This window comes from Somniosus microcephalus, chromosome 13 (assembly GCF_052327205.1).
Source record: "Somniosus microcephalus isolate GS21.2 chromosome 13, FLI_Smic_1.0, whole genome shotgun sequence".
NCBI lineage: Eukaryota > Metazoa > Chordata > Chondrichthyes > Squaliformes > Somniosidae > Somniosus > Somniosus microcephalus.
In genome coordinates this window covers 139,855,072-139,875,295 of record NC_140999.1, presented here as the reverse complement: position 1 = coordinate 139,875,295, position 20,224 = coordinate 139,855,072, and the positions used below count along the sequence as shown (strand labels likewise).

Genomic DNA, 20,224 nt, shown 5'->3' with positions numbered 1-20,224 from the left:
CTTTCTACAACGAGCAGCTGCTTAATCATGAGCTTCTTGTGCAGTCTCTCCCTTTGTACTGATCTGTACTGTTGAACTCCTGAATGAACACTTCTTACCTGCAATATGGCTATTTAGAGACGCATCACGGCCAAGCCAGATTCCATCTTCACCGTATGGTCATACATGTGCACTTTAGCAAGACCCAGAAGAGTGCAATCCCTTGCTAATTTTTCTCTCCTTTGCCCAGGGACACTGAAGCAAACTAGTGTCTACACAACTGCTACGGGTGAGATCAGCTAATGGGAAGGATCAAACCTGGAACTTTCTACTACATACACACTATTAGGTTGTCATAGTAGAGATTAGTATTGATTATTGGTTTGAATGTTTCGATTGTGATTTGTAATTAGTTTTGTATATGAATAACAAAGATAACCACATCTGCGACTGTGACAATGCTATCCTGCATTTATTCCCGTATGCCAGAAAGAAAAATCAAGTTTACATTCAGTAGATGTACTAAAGAGAGCCACTAAAACATTCATGAAAAGACAGCATATTCAAGGCATCAGCAACATGATGTAACAAAAGATCCATTTTTCATGTAAACCATATAGATTCTGCAGATTCAGTTACCTTTGTATCAGTCCATTTACATGTGAAAGCACCATGAAAAACATTGTGGTAAACCGAAATCATAAAAGGCCAAAGTGAAGCAGTCATTTTGGAACTTCAAAAGAAAACAACACTGCACTGAAATAGTAGCTTACTCTTCCATGTAGGCATTGAAATTTTACTCAAGCTACCAAGTCCCAAAGTATTCCAGCTGCAAAGCAAGAGGTGTCCATTTTGTTCAGCACTCCAGTTGTACATTCAGTGTTAAACTATAGCACGCAGAAAAGTCAGAGATTTCTTTTTAAAAACTGTTTGTGATGCTCCCAAATCTCTGTCGACAAAAAACTTGGTCCATTTACTGATGTAACCATTGTCCAACTGCACAAGGTATCTACTTCAAGCCAGTTCATTTTACAACAAAATTGTGGTCATATTCTACAAAAAGTAACCAGTATGACCAAAACAAAAAAAAATTAAAAATAATTAAACACAAAAAAAAGTAAATTAGAAAGTGAGGTAGTTAACAAAATTACTTCAAGTTCTGGGGCCCACCCTCCCCACTTCCCTCATATGCTACACGTGGGTCTCCTTTGGCTAAAGCACAAATGGTGTACCATCCACAAATTAAACAAGTGACCTGGTTAAAACCAACCAAGGTAGGCAATGTTTAATCGATCAAGAATGCACTCTTGTTTTATCAGTATTAAGCATTAGGAAAAGTCAGTATCTCATTTAATGCTGTGACCTACTGGTTCCTCTAGTTTACTTTAAAAAAAATGTTACTTGCATTTTTTCAAATTTTTATAAAGGGGCACAAATATCATTCTTTGTAACATGGGCAGGTACGGAATTCTCCCAGATCTCAAATTCCAATTGTATCAATTGTGTGAAAATGTAAAAACTACTGGGTTTATAAGGAGTTGCACCTCTTGCCACCGCCCCGCCACCCCACCCCCCCAAACCAAAACTATAGCGAGACCAAATCTTAAGTTCATTAATTTAGAATATAAGACAGTGCATTATTTTATAAATTACAAAAAAATCCTATTAATTAGTTTCAACCAAGTCCTTAAACATCAGTACAGAAAAGGGATTTTTGTTTTGCTACACATTTGTTCCCCTTTCCCCTCATCTTCTCCAAAAGGCACCAACTCATGCTGGATTATGGTTCTGTAGATGCCTGCTGGCCTCTGTACTTTGCCCAAATTGCCATTCTTTACATGATAGTGTCAGCTACTTGCCTGGATGGCATTATAGCGGTGCCCAATCCTGCCCTCACCCAATATCTACACACACTCTTTCCAGCAGATGTTACTGGACTGTGTTACTGGCTGTTTGCTTCTGCCTCTCCAGCACAGAGGCACTGAGGCCAATTGTAGTGCTGCAACTACAACTTCTGCTGAAAATCAGCTAATTTATTCATTTCCCCTGCCCCCCATTTATGTGGTTCAGTTCCACAATTGGCAGAAGTTCCTAGCTGATCAGGGGAGTCTGCAACCGGTTTTATTAGCTATTATAATCTTGGACTGAAGTTAATCCCAAGTAAAATTAAACAATTTAGCAATATAATTTATTGAGTATGTAGTCTTATAAATGCATCTTTTATCTGGGATTTTATTTAAAACAAGAGTTCATTCAAGATTTTTTAACGAAATAGTTGTCATTGAATTCTAAACAGATGGCACCAATTGACATTCTAGAACAGTTACCCGCATAAATGGTTTTAATGTATAAACAGTAAATACAAATACACACATTCTCAGACAAATCTCTATAGTAGTTTATGGAAATGATTCATTTCAATTTCTACTCATTATTTCAAAACTAGCACTAATTACAGAATTTGTTTCAATCTTTGGATTCATAAGGATTTTGTAGTAAAAATTCTTAAGAGGCTGTACACTTCAAATATTGTAAACTCAGTCAATATTGTAAACGCTTCACTTTGCAAGACCCGCTTTATTATTTTATTCTTTAGATAAATCCCAGAGTTTTATACACTAAATTTGCAAAGCAATGATTGTACTCATAACATAAATTCAGGAGGTACCCAGCAGTTTTGTTAGAGACAGCTACAGTAAAAAATCTATTTTACATATTTGGGGATTATATGAAAATAGTAGCCCATATTGAGGTCTGTGGTTGTTTTTCATAAAACCTAAAACTAAAATCTACGCTACCCTGCACTTTTTCTACAGAATGTCTTTTTTTCTTTAATTAACAGCTATTTTGCTTTCTTCCACAAAATGGTGGAAGCGAGGTGTTGCAACACTTTCAGAACTAGGTTTTTCCTCATCAGCGATTGCTGGGCTAATGCCAGACTGGGTTGCATCCACTTTGGAAACTGCAGTGCTGGTGCTCACAACAGAACCGCTTGCCACACTAACTGTGATAGGAGGAATACCACCATTCTGAATCACCGAGATCTCATTGGTTTTCAAAGCTAAGCCATTGGTAAGCACAGTAGTGTACTGGTTCCAGACGGTTGGTTCAATATTCATTGCAGGAGCCATTAGATCCTTTGGGAACATCTCAGAGATCTTCTTTGGGTCATTGCCAATCAGTATCATAGGACTGTCTAGTGAAAGACGTCGCCCACGTCTGGCTGAGTTATTCCACATGTGAGTTCCAACGTGGACCTACAATACAAAAAGAAAAATACATCTTAGTTGTTTATTATTAAAGTGGTCAGGTTGTGCAATCCAACTGTAGAGTTTCAGCATCAAGCACTCCCTGGTCAGGATTAATTTAAATGCAGCTCAAGAGTTCCCTCTAGACTGCAGCAACCTTCTTTCTCCTCCCTCCCCAAGAAACATGCACTCAAGAGCTATTCCTCTATTGATATTTCCATATTAGCTACAAACAGTTACTGTACTAGATCAACAGCATTCACTACCCCCTCGACTCACTGCGAAGGCTCACAGTAGCAGGCTTTTTGACTATGGGGGGGTGGGGAAGAGAAGAGGAGGGCATAACACAGTTGAGCTATAACTCTTCACCCAACATCCACACATAGGCACCGTCTAGCATTGGTCACTGGATATCAATAAAAAAGGAACAAAAAACAACTTTGATTTTCCCCCTCTCCCAGAGCACAGAAGTGAATTCTGCCTCTACTACCACCACCACACAGATCAGTGAATTCAGCACAGACCAGAGATCAAACCTGTGACTTTTTATGTCCATACTGCCCAGTACCATATTAGGCAGTGCATTTACCCACTGAAATATTGGTTGGAAACTTTCCCAGATTTTAATGAAAATGTTGTTTCAGCAAGATGCACGCTAGGCTCACCTGAACCATCTGCTATTGCAAATATTGGCCTGGATTTTGTTATGATAATGGTGTGGCTAACTTTTTTTTAACTTTTTCTGTCCGTCTCTTTATCTCTTTCTTAATCCCATTTGTCTTTCCCAATCTTTAATTCGCTTTCTGTACATGATTTAAATCTAATTTATACTTCCTTGTTTAGATTCTGCGTATCTCAGGTGAGGATTCTTCAATCTCAGCCCTGCTTACAGACCCGCTGTAGAGGACGCTGCGCTGGATCAGATGTTGGATTAGTGCAAATCTACACTGAGAAACCCGAGAAATCTTTGTAGGCAGCAGTCAGCGAGGTGAACGACAAGTGCCGTTCCTTCGCCACGCACAGCAAAATCCGGGCCATTACTTAGACTTTAACATGTACTGTAGCATTTTTCTCAATCTGAACAAGTTACCTTGAGATTTCCTTTCGTTGTAAAAGCTCTTCCACAGATGGTGCATGCAAATGGCTTTTCACCAGTGTGCGTGCGTTCGTGAATCTGTAGAGCACTTGCTGAGGAGAAGCTCTTTCCACAAGTAGGGCAGTTGTGTTGTTTAGGTGTGCGACGGGGTGGAGGTGCCAAAATAGGTGGCATGATTGGAGCCACAGTTGATGGGGCAAGAAACTGTGCAGTGGTTCCTGCTGGTCGTTCTCCATGGTCGCTTACTTCCACTTTAATCAGACAAGGAGGAGCCCTGTTAAAGGAACCTGCAGGAACTTGAGCACCTAAAAACATACAACAGTTTTCACTGTTTAGTCGGATATGGGTTGTAAATTATACATGGTGGATCCCTGACTATAATGAATCTTCAACTGCCATGCCAGATTTCACTACCTCAGGCCTGAATACTAGAGCTTTAGCAGCAGCTAGACGAAATGGAGAAACGCAGCCAATTCAAGTCAACTGACAGTACAAACACACATACACACACAACTCATTCATTCCTTCTACTCTTGTTCCTGGCAGCTGTTTATTGAAAAGGACTGGAAACGTCAGCATTGATCACTTACCCAGTTACCTGCAAACTTGCGTGTAACCTGGGTACATTGCTTGATATACAGGAAAATTCGCCTGAACTAAAAAGCGCCCATTTTGTAAAGATTCAAGTATGTTTTAATAAGTGGTCCTTTAACCCTGAATGTTACAAAAATGGAAATATCCATCAACTTATCATGGTCTCTCTCACTGTATAATTAGAAGACAGCCTGGGAGCAGACTTTTTTTTAAACAAATGAGAAAGGTGAAGTTCTGCTCCATCGTTGAAGCACAAGTCTGTTCAAGCTGCCTGGAGCCAGCACTTCTAAAGCATAAAAAGCATGACAGAACACTGAAATGTATAAAGGCATCTCCTTTTAACATTCAGCTCTGTAGAACGATTCAGTTATACAGGGTATTGGTGAGGCCACACTTGGAATACTGCGTGCAGTTTTGGTTTCCATATTTAAGAAAAGATATACAGGTAGACTATCCTTTATCCGAAAACCTCGGGACCAGCCGTGTTTCGGTTTTCGGAAAATTTCGGATTTCGGAAGGTATTTTATAAGACTGGGAAATTTGTCGGCGGTGGGGGTCGGCGGTCCGTCGGCGGGTGTCGTCGGTGGGGGTCGGGGTCGTGCGCACGACTTACGCTGACCCTCTGCTCAGCGTAAGTCGTGCGCCACTCTGGTCATGTCGTGCGCACGACTTACGCTGAACGAAAAAACCTTCGGTTTTTAGAGGGTTTCGGTTTTCGGAAGTTCGGATAAAAGGTAGTCTACCTGTACTTGCTCTCGAGGCGGTTCAGAGAAGGTTCACTCAGTTGATTCCAGAGATGAGGGGGTTGACATATGAGGAAAGGTTGAGTAGGTTGGGACTCTACTCATTGGAGTTCAGAAGAATGAGAGGCGATCTTATCGAAACATATAAAATTGTGAGGGAGCTTGATCGGGTGGATGCGGGGAGGATGTTTCCACTGATGGGTGAGATTAGAACTAGGGGGCATAATCTTAGAATAAGGGGCTGCCCTTTAAAAACTGAGATGAGGAGAAACTTCTTCACTCAGAGGGTAGTAAATCTATGGAATTTGCTACCCCAGAGAGCTGTGGAAGCTGCGACATTAAATAAATTTAAAATGGAGATAAACATTTTCCTAGCAGATAAGGGAATTAGGGGTTACGGGGAGAGGGCAGGAAGTGGATGGGAGTCTAGATTCAGATCAGCCATGATCCTATTGAATGGCGGAGCAGGCCCGAGGGGCCGTATGGCCTACTCCTGCTCCTACTTCTTATGTTCCAAGCACTGTATCAGACATGTCCTATTTTTCTTTACAAGTTAAGCAATCGATTAGCATGAAATTGTCAGCATTCTACAACTGAATGGACTAACCATTTTGTTAAGGGACTCAAATTCACTGTCCTCTATCTTCCAACAGATGACATGGATTATGGACAATTGGGAGACAATGGGGTAATTTGAGATCCCCCACCCCACACTTTAAATAGGTTCATCAGCATGAGGGAATTGAATACTTAATCTTCTAGCGTCAGAATCGAGCACTTCCAGGTCAAGCTTACTATCGCCTAGTCCTTTTACACAGACCAAGGAGTAATAGTGTAAATTTTCTGTTTCTTTCAAGAGCCATCCTTTTGCCATTTGAGTGGCAATGTCAAGGACAGTGCACCTAACCACTGTACCACACACTCCCTCTTAATATCTGGCTCATGGCTATCTTATTTTCTGAGATGCGAGTGGGGAGAGAAAGAGGGACTCCCAAATATCCAAAAGTGATATGAACCTTTGGTGGTGGTGGTGGGCACACAAAAAGAGCATCTGTGGATAGCCATTTAAAGTTGGAATAATTTCCCCTAATGGCTCGTTGGATAAATACCACCCCATGTGGTACTGGGCTGGAGATCAGGAAGGAGCCATGTCATCACAGCCATCATGAAGTACAGATTGTTGTCACCAGTGGAATAGCCACAGGATAGTTAATGGGAACAATACTTTATTATATAGCGGAGGCAGGCCTGATAATTCATGACTAAAGCTGCTTAAAATAAAAAAGGTAATATACCCTCATTCATGAGTTTAAAAAAAAAAATATTTGACTGTTCCTAGTACTTTATTTTGTTATTGTACAGCGAGCTGCCCAAGCTGCAGCCCACGAGCGCCTATTACTCAACCCGTCAAGCTCATCAAATCCTTCTTTCTTTGCACACTTGTGTGCGCAACAGCAACTTCTATTATTGCTCAGCCATCGCTCTTCACATTTCCAGGACTTGAGAGGATTGCAGAAGACTGTACAGCAATTGGTGAATGTAATATTTTGTGACTTTTACCTAAAAGGACTGGGAAGAATTTTGATTAAATTTAGGCTATGGTAATGCTATTAAGTTAGATTTAGCTTACAAAGGGTTAGCTCCCACAGATGTACAAGTTATTTAATATGTTGTTTAGGTCGTTTCCTGCGCTGAGACACCAGACAGCCGAGACATCAGGTTGTTTACTTCACATGTCATATTAGTTTTGAGACAATGGGGTTCATAATGTAATGTATCCAAGTTTGCTGATGATACAAAGTTAGGTGAGACAGTAAGCCGTGAGGAGAACACAAAAAGTCTGCAAAGGGATATAGACAGACTAAGTGAGTGGGCAGTAAGGTGGCAGATGGAGTATAATGTAGGGAAATGTGAGGTTATTCACTTTGGTAGGAAGAATAGAAAAACAGAATTTTTTTTTTTTTTTTTATAAAATGGTGAGAAACTTTCAAATGTTGGTGTTGAGTGAGATTTGGGTGTCCTCGTGCACGAAACAGAAAGCTAGCATGCAGGTACAGCAAGCAATAAGGAAGGCAAATGGCATGTTGGCCTTTATTACAAGGGGGTTGGAGTGTAAGAGTAAGGAAGTTTTGCTACAATTGTACAGGGCCTTGGCGAGACCACACCTGGAGTACTGTGCACAGTTTTGGTCTCCTTATCTAAGGAAGGATATACTTGCCTTGGAGGCGGTGCAACTAAGGTTCACTAGATTGATTCCTGGGATGAGAGGGCTGTCCTATGATGAGAGATTGTGTAGAATGGGCCTATACTCTCTGGAGTTTAGAAGAATGAGAGGTGATTTCATTGAAACATACAAGATTCTGAAGGGGATTGACAGGGTAGGTTATTTCCCCTGGCTGGAGTGTCTAGAACTAGGGGTATAGTCGCAGGATAAGGGGTGGGCCATTTAGGACTGAGATGAGGGGGGAATTTCTTCACTTAGAGGGTTGTGAATCTTTGGAATTCTCTGCCCCCAGAGGGCTGTGAATGTTGAGTCTGAGTATATTCAAGGCTGAGATCGATAGATTTTTGGACTCATGGGGAATCAAGGGATACGGAGATGGGGCGGGAAAGTGGAGTCGAGGTCGATCAGTCATGATCTTATTGAATGGCAGAGCAGGCTCGAGGGGCCGTATGGCCTACTCCTGCTCTTATTTCTTATATTTTTATAACTGTGGTCTTGGGTATTTGTGGCCATGAAGATAGAAAGGTTTTCATTTATTGCACCCAGCAGGAGACTCGGCTGAACAAACAATACAACTGCTGCAAGTTTCCACTCCAAAAAGGGAAAGATTTTCTTCAAGCTGGTAACTTTAGCAGCCTGATGGACTGAAGGAAGGCTTAGCGGACAAGGTTTGTTTTTTAACACTCCCTCTGGAGTGACTGTGGGGTCACAGAGGCACTGAAAGATCTCACTGTCCAGGTAGTGAAGGGGATAAGGGACTCCAAGCCTGGGTACGAACCATGCAACCCGTAACAGAGGAAGTCAGGGTTCACTAACTTGTAAGGGAGTTTAGCCCCTTAATAGGGGCAGGGGTGCATGGTTTGTTATTTTATGGTACTAGGAGTGGTAGGAAAAAAGAGCATCTCATTCATAATCTCATTCGTAATCTGTATTCTGTTCATTCATGCATGGTGTGTGAAATAAACCAATTTGTTAGTTTACAAATCAGCTTCATCTTAGTAGAGTGCTTTTCAGTTCTCCTGAAATTACAGGAGAATGTATATGGTGGCATGTGCAAGACCACGTTATCCAGTACATACAACAAGGGGTCTATTGTTATGATCCTTGGGTCATGCCATTTTCTAAACAGTAAAAGCATGCTCCAGATCATAGGGGACAAAGTTGGCTTACAGAAGTAATTGGTGATGCTGTATCTAAATGTAGATCTGTGAAATTTGCAACAGTTAATTTAAACCAATGAAGGAGAAAGCTTTACTGGTACCCTAGGCTAATGAAGTTTAATGAGTGAGCGCTGAATTTTTCAAGCGTTTAAACTTTAAACAGAAGCAGCAAACATGAAGGTGGCAGAATAATGAGCAGCAGTGGAGAGCACAGCGAATGACGGTCAGGAAAGCGGTGAGGCACCGAACACCGAGTCTCTTCGCCGGGAGCAAGCGGAAGCCAAGCACAGGCAGCGCACGTCAACCCAAACACCCTACCCACCCGCCCCTTCAACCACCATCTGCCGCACCGGTGAGAGACTGTAGGTCCCGCATTGGACTTATCAGTCACCTGCGAACTCATTTTTAATGTGGAAGCAAGTCATCCTCGGTTCCGAGGGACTGCCTAAGAAGAGAGCAGACCAGCTTGGAAGTGAATAGCAAAGTTCTACAAGGGATATAGGCAGTGAGCCACTTTTTGTGGGGGAGATTTGAATTTGCATGGGTTTTGAGGGAGGGGAAGAAAAAAAGTGCTTGGATTTTCACACCCGTGAGGAGCATCCAAGTCACTAGTTGTGGATCAAAAGGTTGGGCGCCTATGGTGCACAGTAATTGCTATTTATGGCAGCTCACAGCAACAGCAGTGATGGATGTACAATGCAGTTTTCAGCCTCAGGTACAATCGTTCTGCCCTGTTCTACTTGTTCAGAGGTGTGGGTGAGAAATAAATTCTGCATCAGTCCGTGGGAAAGCAGAAAGACCTGTCTTTCTAATGGACCACATTTCCACATGGGTCAAAGATAATAATAACCTGGTTCAGAATGTGAAGTTATTATGGGGGAATTTTACAAAGAAACAGAGCACAGCCACAATCATTTCAGATCAGTTCTGGGAATCAGTCCCTTGAAGGGAAACCAACAGCCTGGCAATCCCAATCCAGCTCAGACACAACCACCCCAAAATCAATGTTAAAGTGCCCTTTGTTGGGAGTGAGGTAGTGGTCAGTGAGCAACAGTTATCTGAAACAGTGCACCACTCTCCCAAAATCCACATCATGAAGGAAGTAACCAGCTGGGTGCATGCAGATCATCTGACGAAGCTAGACGAAAGCAAGAAATAAAAATACACACACAAATGGGACCACAAAATTAAAACTTGGCCTCCAACTACCAGGCAAAGAAACAGATCATCCCTGGTGGACCATGAGTGCTACAGGATCTTTTAACAAATTGTCTGACAAATTTGAGAGAGTTCTTTGAGGAAATAATGGAGTGTAATAAAAGGAAATGCGGTGCATGTTAGATACACTAATTTCAGAAGGCATTTGATAAGTACCACATAGAAGGTTCGTTGATAAAATTAAGGTGCACGGTATTAAAAGGCCATTGGTTCAAGCCCCACTCCAGAGACATGGGCACATAATCCAGGCCAACATTTAGTGCAGTATGGAGGGAGTGCTGTACTGTCGGAGATGGCATCTTTTGGATGAGGCATTAAACCAAGGCTCCATCTGCCCTCTCAGGTGGGCATAAGAGATTCCATGGCACTATTTGAGGTAGAGCAGGAGCTTTCCCAGTGTCCAGGCCAATGTTTATCGCTCAATCAACATATAAAACAGATGATCTGGTCATTTATTTGATTGCTGTGCAAATTGGCTGCTGCATTTCCTACATTACAACAGTGACTACATTTCCAAAGTACTTAATTAGCTGTAAAGCACTTTGTGACATCCTGATGTCGTGAAAGGCACTATATAAATGAAAGTTCATTCTTTCTTTAAAGGGGATGTGGCAGCATAGATAGGGAGATGGTTAAGTATGGAAAACATTGGTGATTAATTGGTGCTTTTTGAATTGGAACAGTGGTGCCCCCCAGGTGGAGGACTGCAAGTTACTTCAGGATGATGTAAACAAATTAGTAGATAGATATTAGATGAAATTTAATAAGCAAAATGAGAGATGATATATATTGGGAAGAATATATATATTATATTTATATATATTTGCATTTATATAGCACCTTTCACAAACTCAATGTCCCAAAGCTTTACAGCCAATGAAGTACTTCTGAAATCCATTATTAAGGAAACAGTAACAGAGCATTTGGATAAACATAATTTAATAGGACAGAGTCAGCATGGTTTTATGAAGGGGAAGTCATGTTTGACAAATTTGCTCGAATTCTTTGAGGACGGAACATACAGGGTGGATAAAGGGGAACCAGTGGATGTAGTGTATCTGGACTTCCAAAAGGCATTTGACAAGGTTCCACACAAAAGATTACTGATCAAGATAAAAAATCACAGGATTGGGGGTCATATACTGCCATGGGTGGAATATTGGCTATCTAACAGAAACAAAGAGTTGGGATAAATGGTTCATTCTCAGGATGGCAATCAGTAACTAGTGGTGTTCCGCAGGGGTCAGTGCTGGGACCCCAACTCTTTACAATCTATATTAACGATTTGGAGGAAGGGACCGAGTGCAACGTATCCAAGTTTGCCGACGATACAAAGATGGGAGGGAAAGCAGTGAGTGAGGAGGACATAAAAAACCTGCAAAAGGACATAGACAGGCTAAGTGAGTGGGCAGAGATTTGGCAGATGGAATATAATATTGGAAAGTGTGAGGTTATGCACTTTGGCAGAAAAAAATCAAAGAGCAAGTTATTATCTAAATGGAGAGAAACTGCAAAGTGTTACATTACAAAGGGATCTGGGGGTCCTGGTGCATGAAACACAAAAAGTTAGTATGCAGGTGCAGCAGGTGATCAGGAAGGCCAATAGAATCTTGGCTTTTATTGCAAGGGGGATGGAGTATAAAAACAGGGAAGTCTTGCTGCAGTTATACAGGGTATTGGTGAGGCCGCACCTGGAATACTGCGTACAGTTTTGCTTTCCATATTTAAGAAAAGATATACTTGCTCTCGAGAAGGTTCACTCGGTTATTCCAGAGATGAGGGGGTTGACGTATGAGGAAAGGTTGAGTAGGTTGGGCCTCTACTCATTGGAATTCAGAAGAATGAGAGGCGATCTTATCGAAACATATAAGATTGTGAGGGGTCTTGATCGGGTGGATGTGGTGAAGATGTTTCCACTGATGGGTGAGACTAGAACTAGGGGGCATCATCTTAGAATAAGGGGCTGCCCTTTCAAAACTGAGATGAGGAGAAACTTCTTCACTCAGAGGGTAGTAAATCTATGGAATTTGTTACCCCAGAGAGCTGTGGACGCTGCAACATTAAATAAATTTAAAACAGAGATAGACAGTTTCCTAGCAGACAAGGGAATTAGGGGTTACGGGGAGAGGGCAGGGAAGTGGATGTGAGTCTAGATTTGGATCAGCCATGATCCTACTGAATGGCGGAGCAGGCCCGAGGGGCCGTATGGCCTACTCCTGCTCCTACTTCTTATGTTCTTATGAAATGTAGTCACTGTTGTAATGTTAAATTTATACAAATTATTAGTTAGGCTGCAATTAAAATATTGTTTCCACTTTTGGGCATCTTACTTTAAGAACAAGGTCAAGGCCATGAAGAGGGTGCAGAACAGATTCATTATAATACCAAGGATTAAAAGCTTTAGTTATGAAGAGAGACTAGAGAAAACAAGGCTGTGTGTGAAACCAGAACAGGTTAGAAAGACATCTGAAAGAGTTCAAAACTGAGGTTTCTTTAAAAAAAACCAGGACAAACTGTTTCCGGTCAGTAAATCAGAAACTAGAGGGCATACATTTATTAGTTACTAGCTGAAGTGCCCGGCAGTGCCGAGGCTTTTTCGAGGGCATGTTGTTGTTGGAAGAGAGAGAGAGAGAGAGCGACTGGGGGGAAGAGAGAGAGCGACTGGGGGGAAGAGAGAGCGCGACTGGGGGGGAAGAGAGGGAGGGGAGGGGAGGGGAAGGGAGGGCGGGGGAGGGGGGGGGCGGGGGGGAGGGGAGGGGGGAAGGAAGGGAGGGAGGGGGGGAGGGCAGGGGAGGGGAGGGAGGGCGGCGGGCGCCCCCCCCCCGAGGGTCGCGCCCCCCCCCCCCGGAGGTGAAGACCGCCGATTGCGCGCGCAGCAGGAGCTGAGACGCGGCGTCTCTCTCGGCCGGCGGGCCCGGTTGCCAGGGCAACCGTGACGCTGACCAAGCCAGAGAGAGAGACGCCGCGTCTCAGCTGCTCCTGCTGCGCGCGCGCCCCCCCCCCCCCCCGAGGGTCGCGGCCCCCCCCCCCCCGAGGGTCGCGGCCGCCCCCCCCTCCCCCCGAGGGTCGCGGCCGCCCCCCCCTCCCCCCGAGGTGAAGACCGCCGATTGCGCCCGTTGCCAGGGTAACGCTGGACGCTCAGCAAGCCCCGGCAGAGAGAGACGTCTCAGCTCCTGCTGCGCGCGCACCCTAGCGGCGCTGGGCTGAGCTCGGCCCTCCAGCCTTCGAGTGGGGCCGGGAGGTGCCTAGCTCGGGCGTGGGTGCGGAGGAGACGCCAAGGCTTCTAGGCCTACCTGGAAAAACGGGGAAAGGTAGGAAAATTAATGAGATTAGATAAGTTAATTACTTTCTAAATCATTTTTTTTTAAAACAATGTGTTTTAAAAGCAACGTTTTTTTTTAAGACGCAGAAAGCGGGAAAAAGAAAGGAAAAGTTTGGAATCAAGATGGCGGCGACTCACCTCGGTTCAGAACGATAAAGCCCGGCCACACGCGCACCGATTGGCCCGGCGGCACACGCCAGCAACCCGGCGTACGATTGGTCGAGCTCGAGGTCACTCTGTCGCTAATGAGTGGATAATGAGATGCTAATGAGCGGAATGTTGAAGGTTTTTGGGATACCGCGGGCGCAATTTTAGCCCGGCCGAAACGTAAATACGCTTAAAACCGTCTCGGAAGCGTAAGCTTTCTTTGGAGGTAACGCGCGCATAGGTACGCCCTGTAACTTTCGAGTGCATACCCGCAACGCACACGCGATGACAGACAGATAGACAGATAGACAGAATGACAGAAGTACCGATTTATATATATAGATTTCCAAAAGAGGTTAGCAGAATTTTTATTAAATGCAGGGAGTTGTTAGGACATGGTATACCCAGTCAAAAACAGTGGCAAAAGTAGAATTCAAAACATTTAAACAAGTATATAAATTTTGAAGTTAAAGGATACAGGGAAAGAGTGGAAATGGACTAAATGGCGAGTTCTATAGAGAGCGGACACAGGCCTACATCTGTGCTGTAAAATTCTATGATTTTAAGATTCCAAGAACCTGAACAAGCTGGCCAAGAGAATCTGGAGGGGGTGATCAAGGCAGATATAAATACACTTTCACTTCTGTGTCTACACACTTTAAGTCAACATGGATTTACAAAAGGTAAATCGTGCTTGACTAATCTACTGGAATTTTTTGAGGATGTAACTGGTAAAATAGATAAGGGAGAACCAGTGGATGTGGTGTATTTGGACTTTCAGAAGGCTTTCGATAAGGTCCCGCATAACACAGATTAGCGTGTAAAGTTAAAGCACAAGGGATTGGGGGCAAGGTACTGACATGGATAGAGAACTGGTTGGCAGACAGGAAGCAAAGAGTTGGAATAAACTGGTCTTTTTCCGAGTGGCAGGCAGTGACTAGTGGGGTACCGCAGGGATCGGTGCTAGGACCCCAGCTATTCACAATATATATTAATGATCTAGACGAGGGAACTAGATGTAATATCTCCAAGTTTGCAGACGACACAAAGCTGGGTGGGGGTGTGTGCTGCGAGGAGGATGCTGAGAAACTCCAGTATGATTTGGACAGGTTGGGTGATTATAATGTGGATAAATGCGAGGTTATCCACTGGTGGCAAAAACAGGAAGGCAGATTATTATCTGAACGGCAATAGATTGGGAGAAGGGGAAGTGCAACGAGACCTGGGTGTCCTTGTGCACCAGTCGTTGAAGGCAAGCATGCAGGTGCAGCAGGCGGTCAAGAAGGCAAATGGTATGTTGCCCTTCATAGCGAGAGGATTCGAGTACAGGAGCAAGGAAGTCTTGCTGCAGTTTACAGGGCCTTGGTAAGACCACACCTTGAGTATTGTGTGCAGTTTTCGTCACCTTATCGGAGGAAGGATGTTCTTGCCATGGAGGGAGTGCAGCGAAGATTCACCAGGCTGATACCTGGGATGGCAGGAATGACGTATGAGGAGAGATTGGGTCAATTGGGCTTATATTCGCTGGAGTTTAGAAGAATGAGAGGGGATCTCATTGAAACTTATAAAATTCTAATAGGACTAGACAGACTAGATGCAGGAAGGATGTTCCCGATGGCGGGGGAGTCCAGAACCAGGGGTCATAGTCTAAGGATAAGGGGTGAGCCATTTAGGACAGAGATGAGGAGGAATTTCTTCACCCAAGAAAGTGGTGAACCTGTGGAATTCTCTACCACAAAAGGCAGTTGAGGCCAATTCATTAAATATATTCAAGAAGGAGTTAAGATATATTTCTTAAGGCTAAAGGGATCACGGGATATGGGGAGAAAGCAGGGACAGGGTACTGAATGTGGATGATCAGCCATGATCTATTAAATGGCAGAGCAGGCTCGAGGGGCCAAATGGCCTACCCCTGCTCCTATCTTCTATGTTTCTATGTTAATGGATGCAAAACAGAGCCTACAATAACTTTAATACAACAGTTTACTTTCTGTGCATTATCAGATGTTCATTATACACACAAGCAGTTACTTTGGCTGATATACTACAGCTGTTGTGCCCCAATGGCTACTTTTTTTTTTGGAAGAGCTGCCAAATACTATTGCACCAAATGAGAAGTCACACAACACTACTGTACAGAACTAAATGTACCAGTTAGTGAATCACCATCAAGAGCAATCATTGAGCACACCACATTCCTCAAGAGTATATTAGAGACACCAAAAACAGCTTGTGCGAGCCTCACAGTGAGCGCCACCATCAACCACAAGGGACATCTCAGCCAACCCAGATCATGCAGTCAAACATCCAAAGAAGTGCCCTTCCAGCTGGAACTACTGGACAGACATCAGAAGCAGGAGCGTAGGCCAAATGTCTCCAAACGAGGGGGACTGAAGTCAGTTGTAGCACCCCTACCCTACCAGCTCAGATATCAGCTAACTCAACACACACCAGCAATCAAACCTAGGGCCTTCAGGATCTGTATGGTTCAGTTACTCAATTTCAACCAGCTGTACCACTGGGAAGAGGAGATGGGCAGTGGGGGCAAAGTTAGTGTTCAGCTGCTGTTGCTTATTGGTGCTTCACCCTCTCCGCGCACGTGCCCCCCACCCACCCCATACCCCTGATTTTAATTTTGTGTCACTCAAATAAAAAGCCAAAATACACTCAAGGACCTGCTACTGCTGCTCAGGGTAGCTTATAGGTGTCCAAGTTAAATGTAGTCAATAATTGAGTGTACCTACTGAAAGTATAAAAATGGTGCAATTCAAAGCAAGGAGCTTTCACCTGTGGGAGCCTAGATTCAAATCCTACAGAGATTAATGGAGCAAAATTCCCTGCCAGCTGTAAGCCACAACAGTAAATTAATTCCAGTTCTTGGAATACTTTTCCCTAATTTGTGCCCATCACCTTCACTTTGAAAAGGGAAACAATCAGCCCGCTGGGGATGTGTATTAAAACAGGGAACAAGAAGCAGTTATTCTTTTGTGATGGAGTCACAAATAAATGGTCAGCAGTTACAGGTTAAACCTACAGTTGAAAGATGCTGTTCATTACTGACCACAAAGCATTTGGGCCAGGCAACTTAATTGGCAGTCCCATTTTGAAAAATTGTCAGGTTCAATCTCTGATCTCGAGTTCACTGATCTCAGCCTGGCCAGTGATAGGAGATGCTACCGTTGGCTCCAAAGCCCCTGGATACAGGAGGAGGGGGGAATCAGGCTCCTGCTCATTATCATTATCCAGTAAAGCCTGCTGCAAGTCCATGTGCAGAGGTCTAGTGAGTGCAGGATTAGCTGTGGACACTCAAAAGGTCACACATGAATGACAGTTACTTGGTGAGGTACTGAACAACAATCAATGCCCATGGAACTGTACTCTTGCAAGGAATAAACAAACAGCTATGAGAAGAAAGGAGACAATCATTTTTCTCCTTCCTCCTTGCCCTGTACAAAGAGAAAAATCCTAAATAAAAAGGTGGGAGACCAGTCACTTGCTGTTTAATGCTACGGGCAAAGGTCATGTAACTGCTTCACGTATCTGATCAGCTCTCAGCATAGAGGCTCATCGTACCTTACATGTGCTCAGATCCTTTTACTTTAAAAATCTGTATAAATGTCTTTTTCTTTAAAACTTCAAATAAAGACTCCAAATAACCATTACTAGGGCCTATTCAAATGAACACTCAATTATCTTGTTAGCCCATTTAGCTGCATTTATGAAATTGCAACTCGAGACTCAAATGGAATAGTAATATATTTTTTTCATACTTACTGCAGTCCCCATTAGTAAATGGCACACTAGGCACTTCTTCCTTAACTTTGCGATGAATATTGGCAGATGTTAAATCTAACGCACCATCATTTGCCAGTTCAGATGTCTCAACAGGCTCAATTTTTGTTCCTGAATTTTCACAAGGAGTAGAGAATCCTGGCGACTTGGACAGATGACTACCATTATAGCTATTAGCAGGAGACGAAGCTTGGAACAATACAGGTTCGGAAGCACCTGGGCTCCGATTATTCTGGTATTCTTGATCCCCTACTGCCGAAAAAGAATCGTTAGCTACACCTTCACTTTCTGGGGAGTCATTCTCACTAGATTTTAAACTGCTCTGTCGTTGCAAGTTCACACTAGAGTTAATCATTTTCATCTGACTCTCCAAAGCAGCTATATTTGAGAATACTAACAAAGGAGAGTTAGCTGGTAAGTCACTATAAGGCAAAACTGGTTTTGAATACTCAGTTGCAGGCACTTTCGTACCTTTGTCTCCTTCCAACTCAGATTCATCCATATTTTCATCAGTAAAACTGCTGTCTAGTTCAGCATTTTCATCAGCCAAAGCTGGCTCTGGATCAGAACCATCATAATAGCCCTCAGGCAAAGGTGTGTTAGGGATCTGACCTCCCATGTGCATTCTAATATGCTGCTGAAGAACAACAGCATTGGTGAATCTCTTGTGGCAAATAGGACATGAATGCTGCACTCGCAAAGGTGGCTTTGCCCTATGAACCCCGTAGTGAGTCTTGAGGTTGCCTTTTGTTGAAAAAGCCCTGCCACAGACTTTACATTTGAATGGCCTTTCACCAGTGTGTGTACGGTAATGCATTTTTAGTGAACTCTGGCAACTTAGTATACGATGGCATACAGCACATTCATTTGGATCATTGGATGTTTTGTCTATATTTTCCACCAACTGTTGAAGTTTGGATGTCTCAGATGCTTGGCTATTATCAAGTATGTTACCAAAAGGTAGCTTGGGTTTTGAGGTTTCAGACATTATAGAAGTAGCCAAAATAGGTGCATTGCCATTTTCATTTGCAGACTTAATTTCTAGGTTAGAATCGTAGTTGCTGACATTTGATGACATAGAAGCAGTTTCACTTACTGCTGGAGATCGTCTCTGTAGAAAATCACTCACAGGTACCTTATCTGAAGTATCCTCAAAACTAGTTGACAGATTCAAGCCAACTGAATTGGACAATGTTTGCAAGACAGGCTTGGTGTCCACCAAGTTTGCTGAATTGTCAACGGGTATAGACATGCCATATGGAATTCCACTGCTAGTTGGAACATTGTCCAAATGTTCAGGAACAGGATATGGATTCATCCGGATATGCGGGTACTTCTCCTTATGCCGCTGGAAGTGGACCTTCAGATTGCCTTTGGTTGTAAAACGATTACCACAGATGTTGCATTTGTACGGTCTTTCACCAGTGTGCGAACGGATGTGAATCTGCAGAGCACTGTCATTTCCAAATACTTTGCCACAAAACTTGCACTTGTGTTTGAAAAAGGACTCCTCGGAACTGGACTTGGTTTCAAACACTGCAACATTTGGAGGCTTGCCTTTCTGATTTCGTGCAGCTGAAGCTGCAGATAATCCCATCAGTGGGCTGTGGATAGTTGCAGAATTTGGAGACTGAGGTAGCAAGGGGTTTGGAAATCTTGCAGCTGGGCTTGTAAGGTTGCCATGTTTAAGCCTTGCGGGGTTTTCAGAGCACGAAATGGAATCAGGCTTGGAGGTTAGCGAAGCTAGAGCACTAGTAGTTTGGAGAGACCCTGACTCAGAGTGGTGTAAACCCTTGTTAAAATGAGTGGCACCAGCAGGAGAATGAGGTAGCTGTACTGGTTTAAAACCTTCTATAGTAAAGCTTTGGCTACCAACTTTCTGCCCAATTAAAGCAGCAGCAGCAGAAAGCTGTTGTGACAGGTGAGCCCCCAGTGCTTTAAGGGGATCTGCAGCTGCAACGATGGCTGGGTGCAGAGAATGAGGTGCCATCATTGCCACCTGGATGCGGATTTGCTCAGTTAACTGAATCTGCTGAAGTTGCTGCTGCTGCAAACAGACCAATTGCTCAAGCAGGATAGGAATGACATTGACATTTCCAGTTGCATTTGAATTGCTGGCAGGCAGAGTGTCTGGAACATGTTGAGTCACTGCCACTTTAGTGTTCTGAATAGTCTCCAATGTGACATTAGTGTTTGGTATTTTAGATTGGGACACATAGCTCACGTCAGAGGCTGGATGTAAACTTGCAGCAGCATTTGAGGCACATGATTTTCGAGATTCTACGTTATCAACATTCATCTCAGCAGGTTCACTCTCTTCATGCATTCTTCCTTCAGGGCTACCATTGCTTTTCGATTGATCGCTCATTTGGCCATTTGGAAAGTTATCCAGACAAGATTCTGGGCTGTCTTTTGGAGGCATTTCCCTCTCGCCTTCATTCATAATCAAAACTGGTGGGTTTTTAGTGCAATTTTTCCTGTGCTCAAGGAACTTGGAGAGATCAAAGAACTCGGCACAACATTTCTTACAGACGTTGGTTTCCTCGGTCCTGCATTTCTTTGCGCTTACTTCCCCATCTCCATCATCCTGACATTCTTGAGAACCTGTGAAAAGACAAGACAAGCACAGTAACTACTTAGTGTTAAAGAACACCCATCATGCTCCTAAGCCATAGCAAACAGGCTTTACGATGCACACTAT

The 20,224-nt window shown here is 43.4% G+C and overlaps 1 protein-coding gene across 1 annotated transcript in view; it reads right to left on the bottom strand.

The window, feature by feature from the left end:
- Nucleotides 1-427: 427 nt before the first annotated feature.
- Nucleotides 428-20,224, bottom strand: part of sall4 (spalt-like transcription factor 4) — a 41,396-nt gene continuing 21,599 nt past the window's right edge. Inside the window, exons 2-4 of the mRNA XM_086005300.1 lie at nt 17,506-20,127; nt 4,318-4,628; nt 428-3,236 (exon numbers count right to left, since the gene is read on the bottom strand). Coding sequence (XP_085861426.1) covers nt 2,811-3,236; nt 4,318-4,628; nt 17,506-20,127 — 3,359 coding nt within the window. The 3' untranslated portion in view covers nt 428-2,810. The remainder of the gene's footprint in view (nt 3,237-4,317; nt 4,629-17,505; nt 20,128-20,224) is intronic.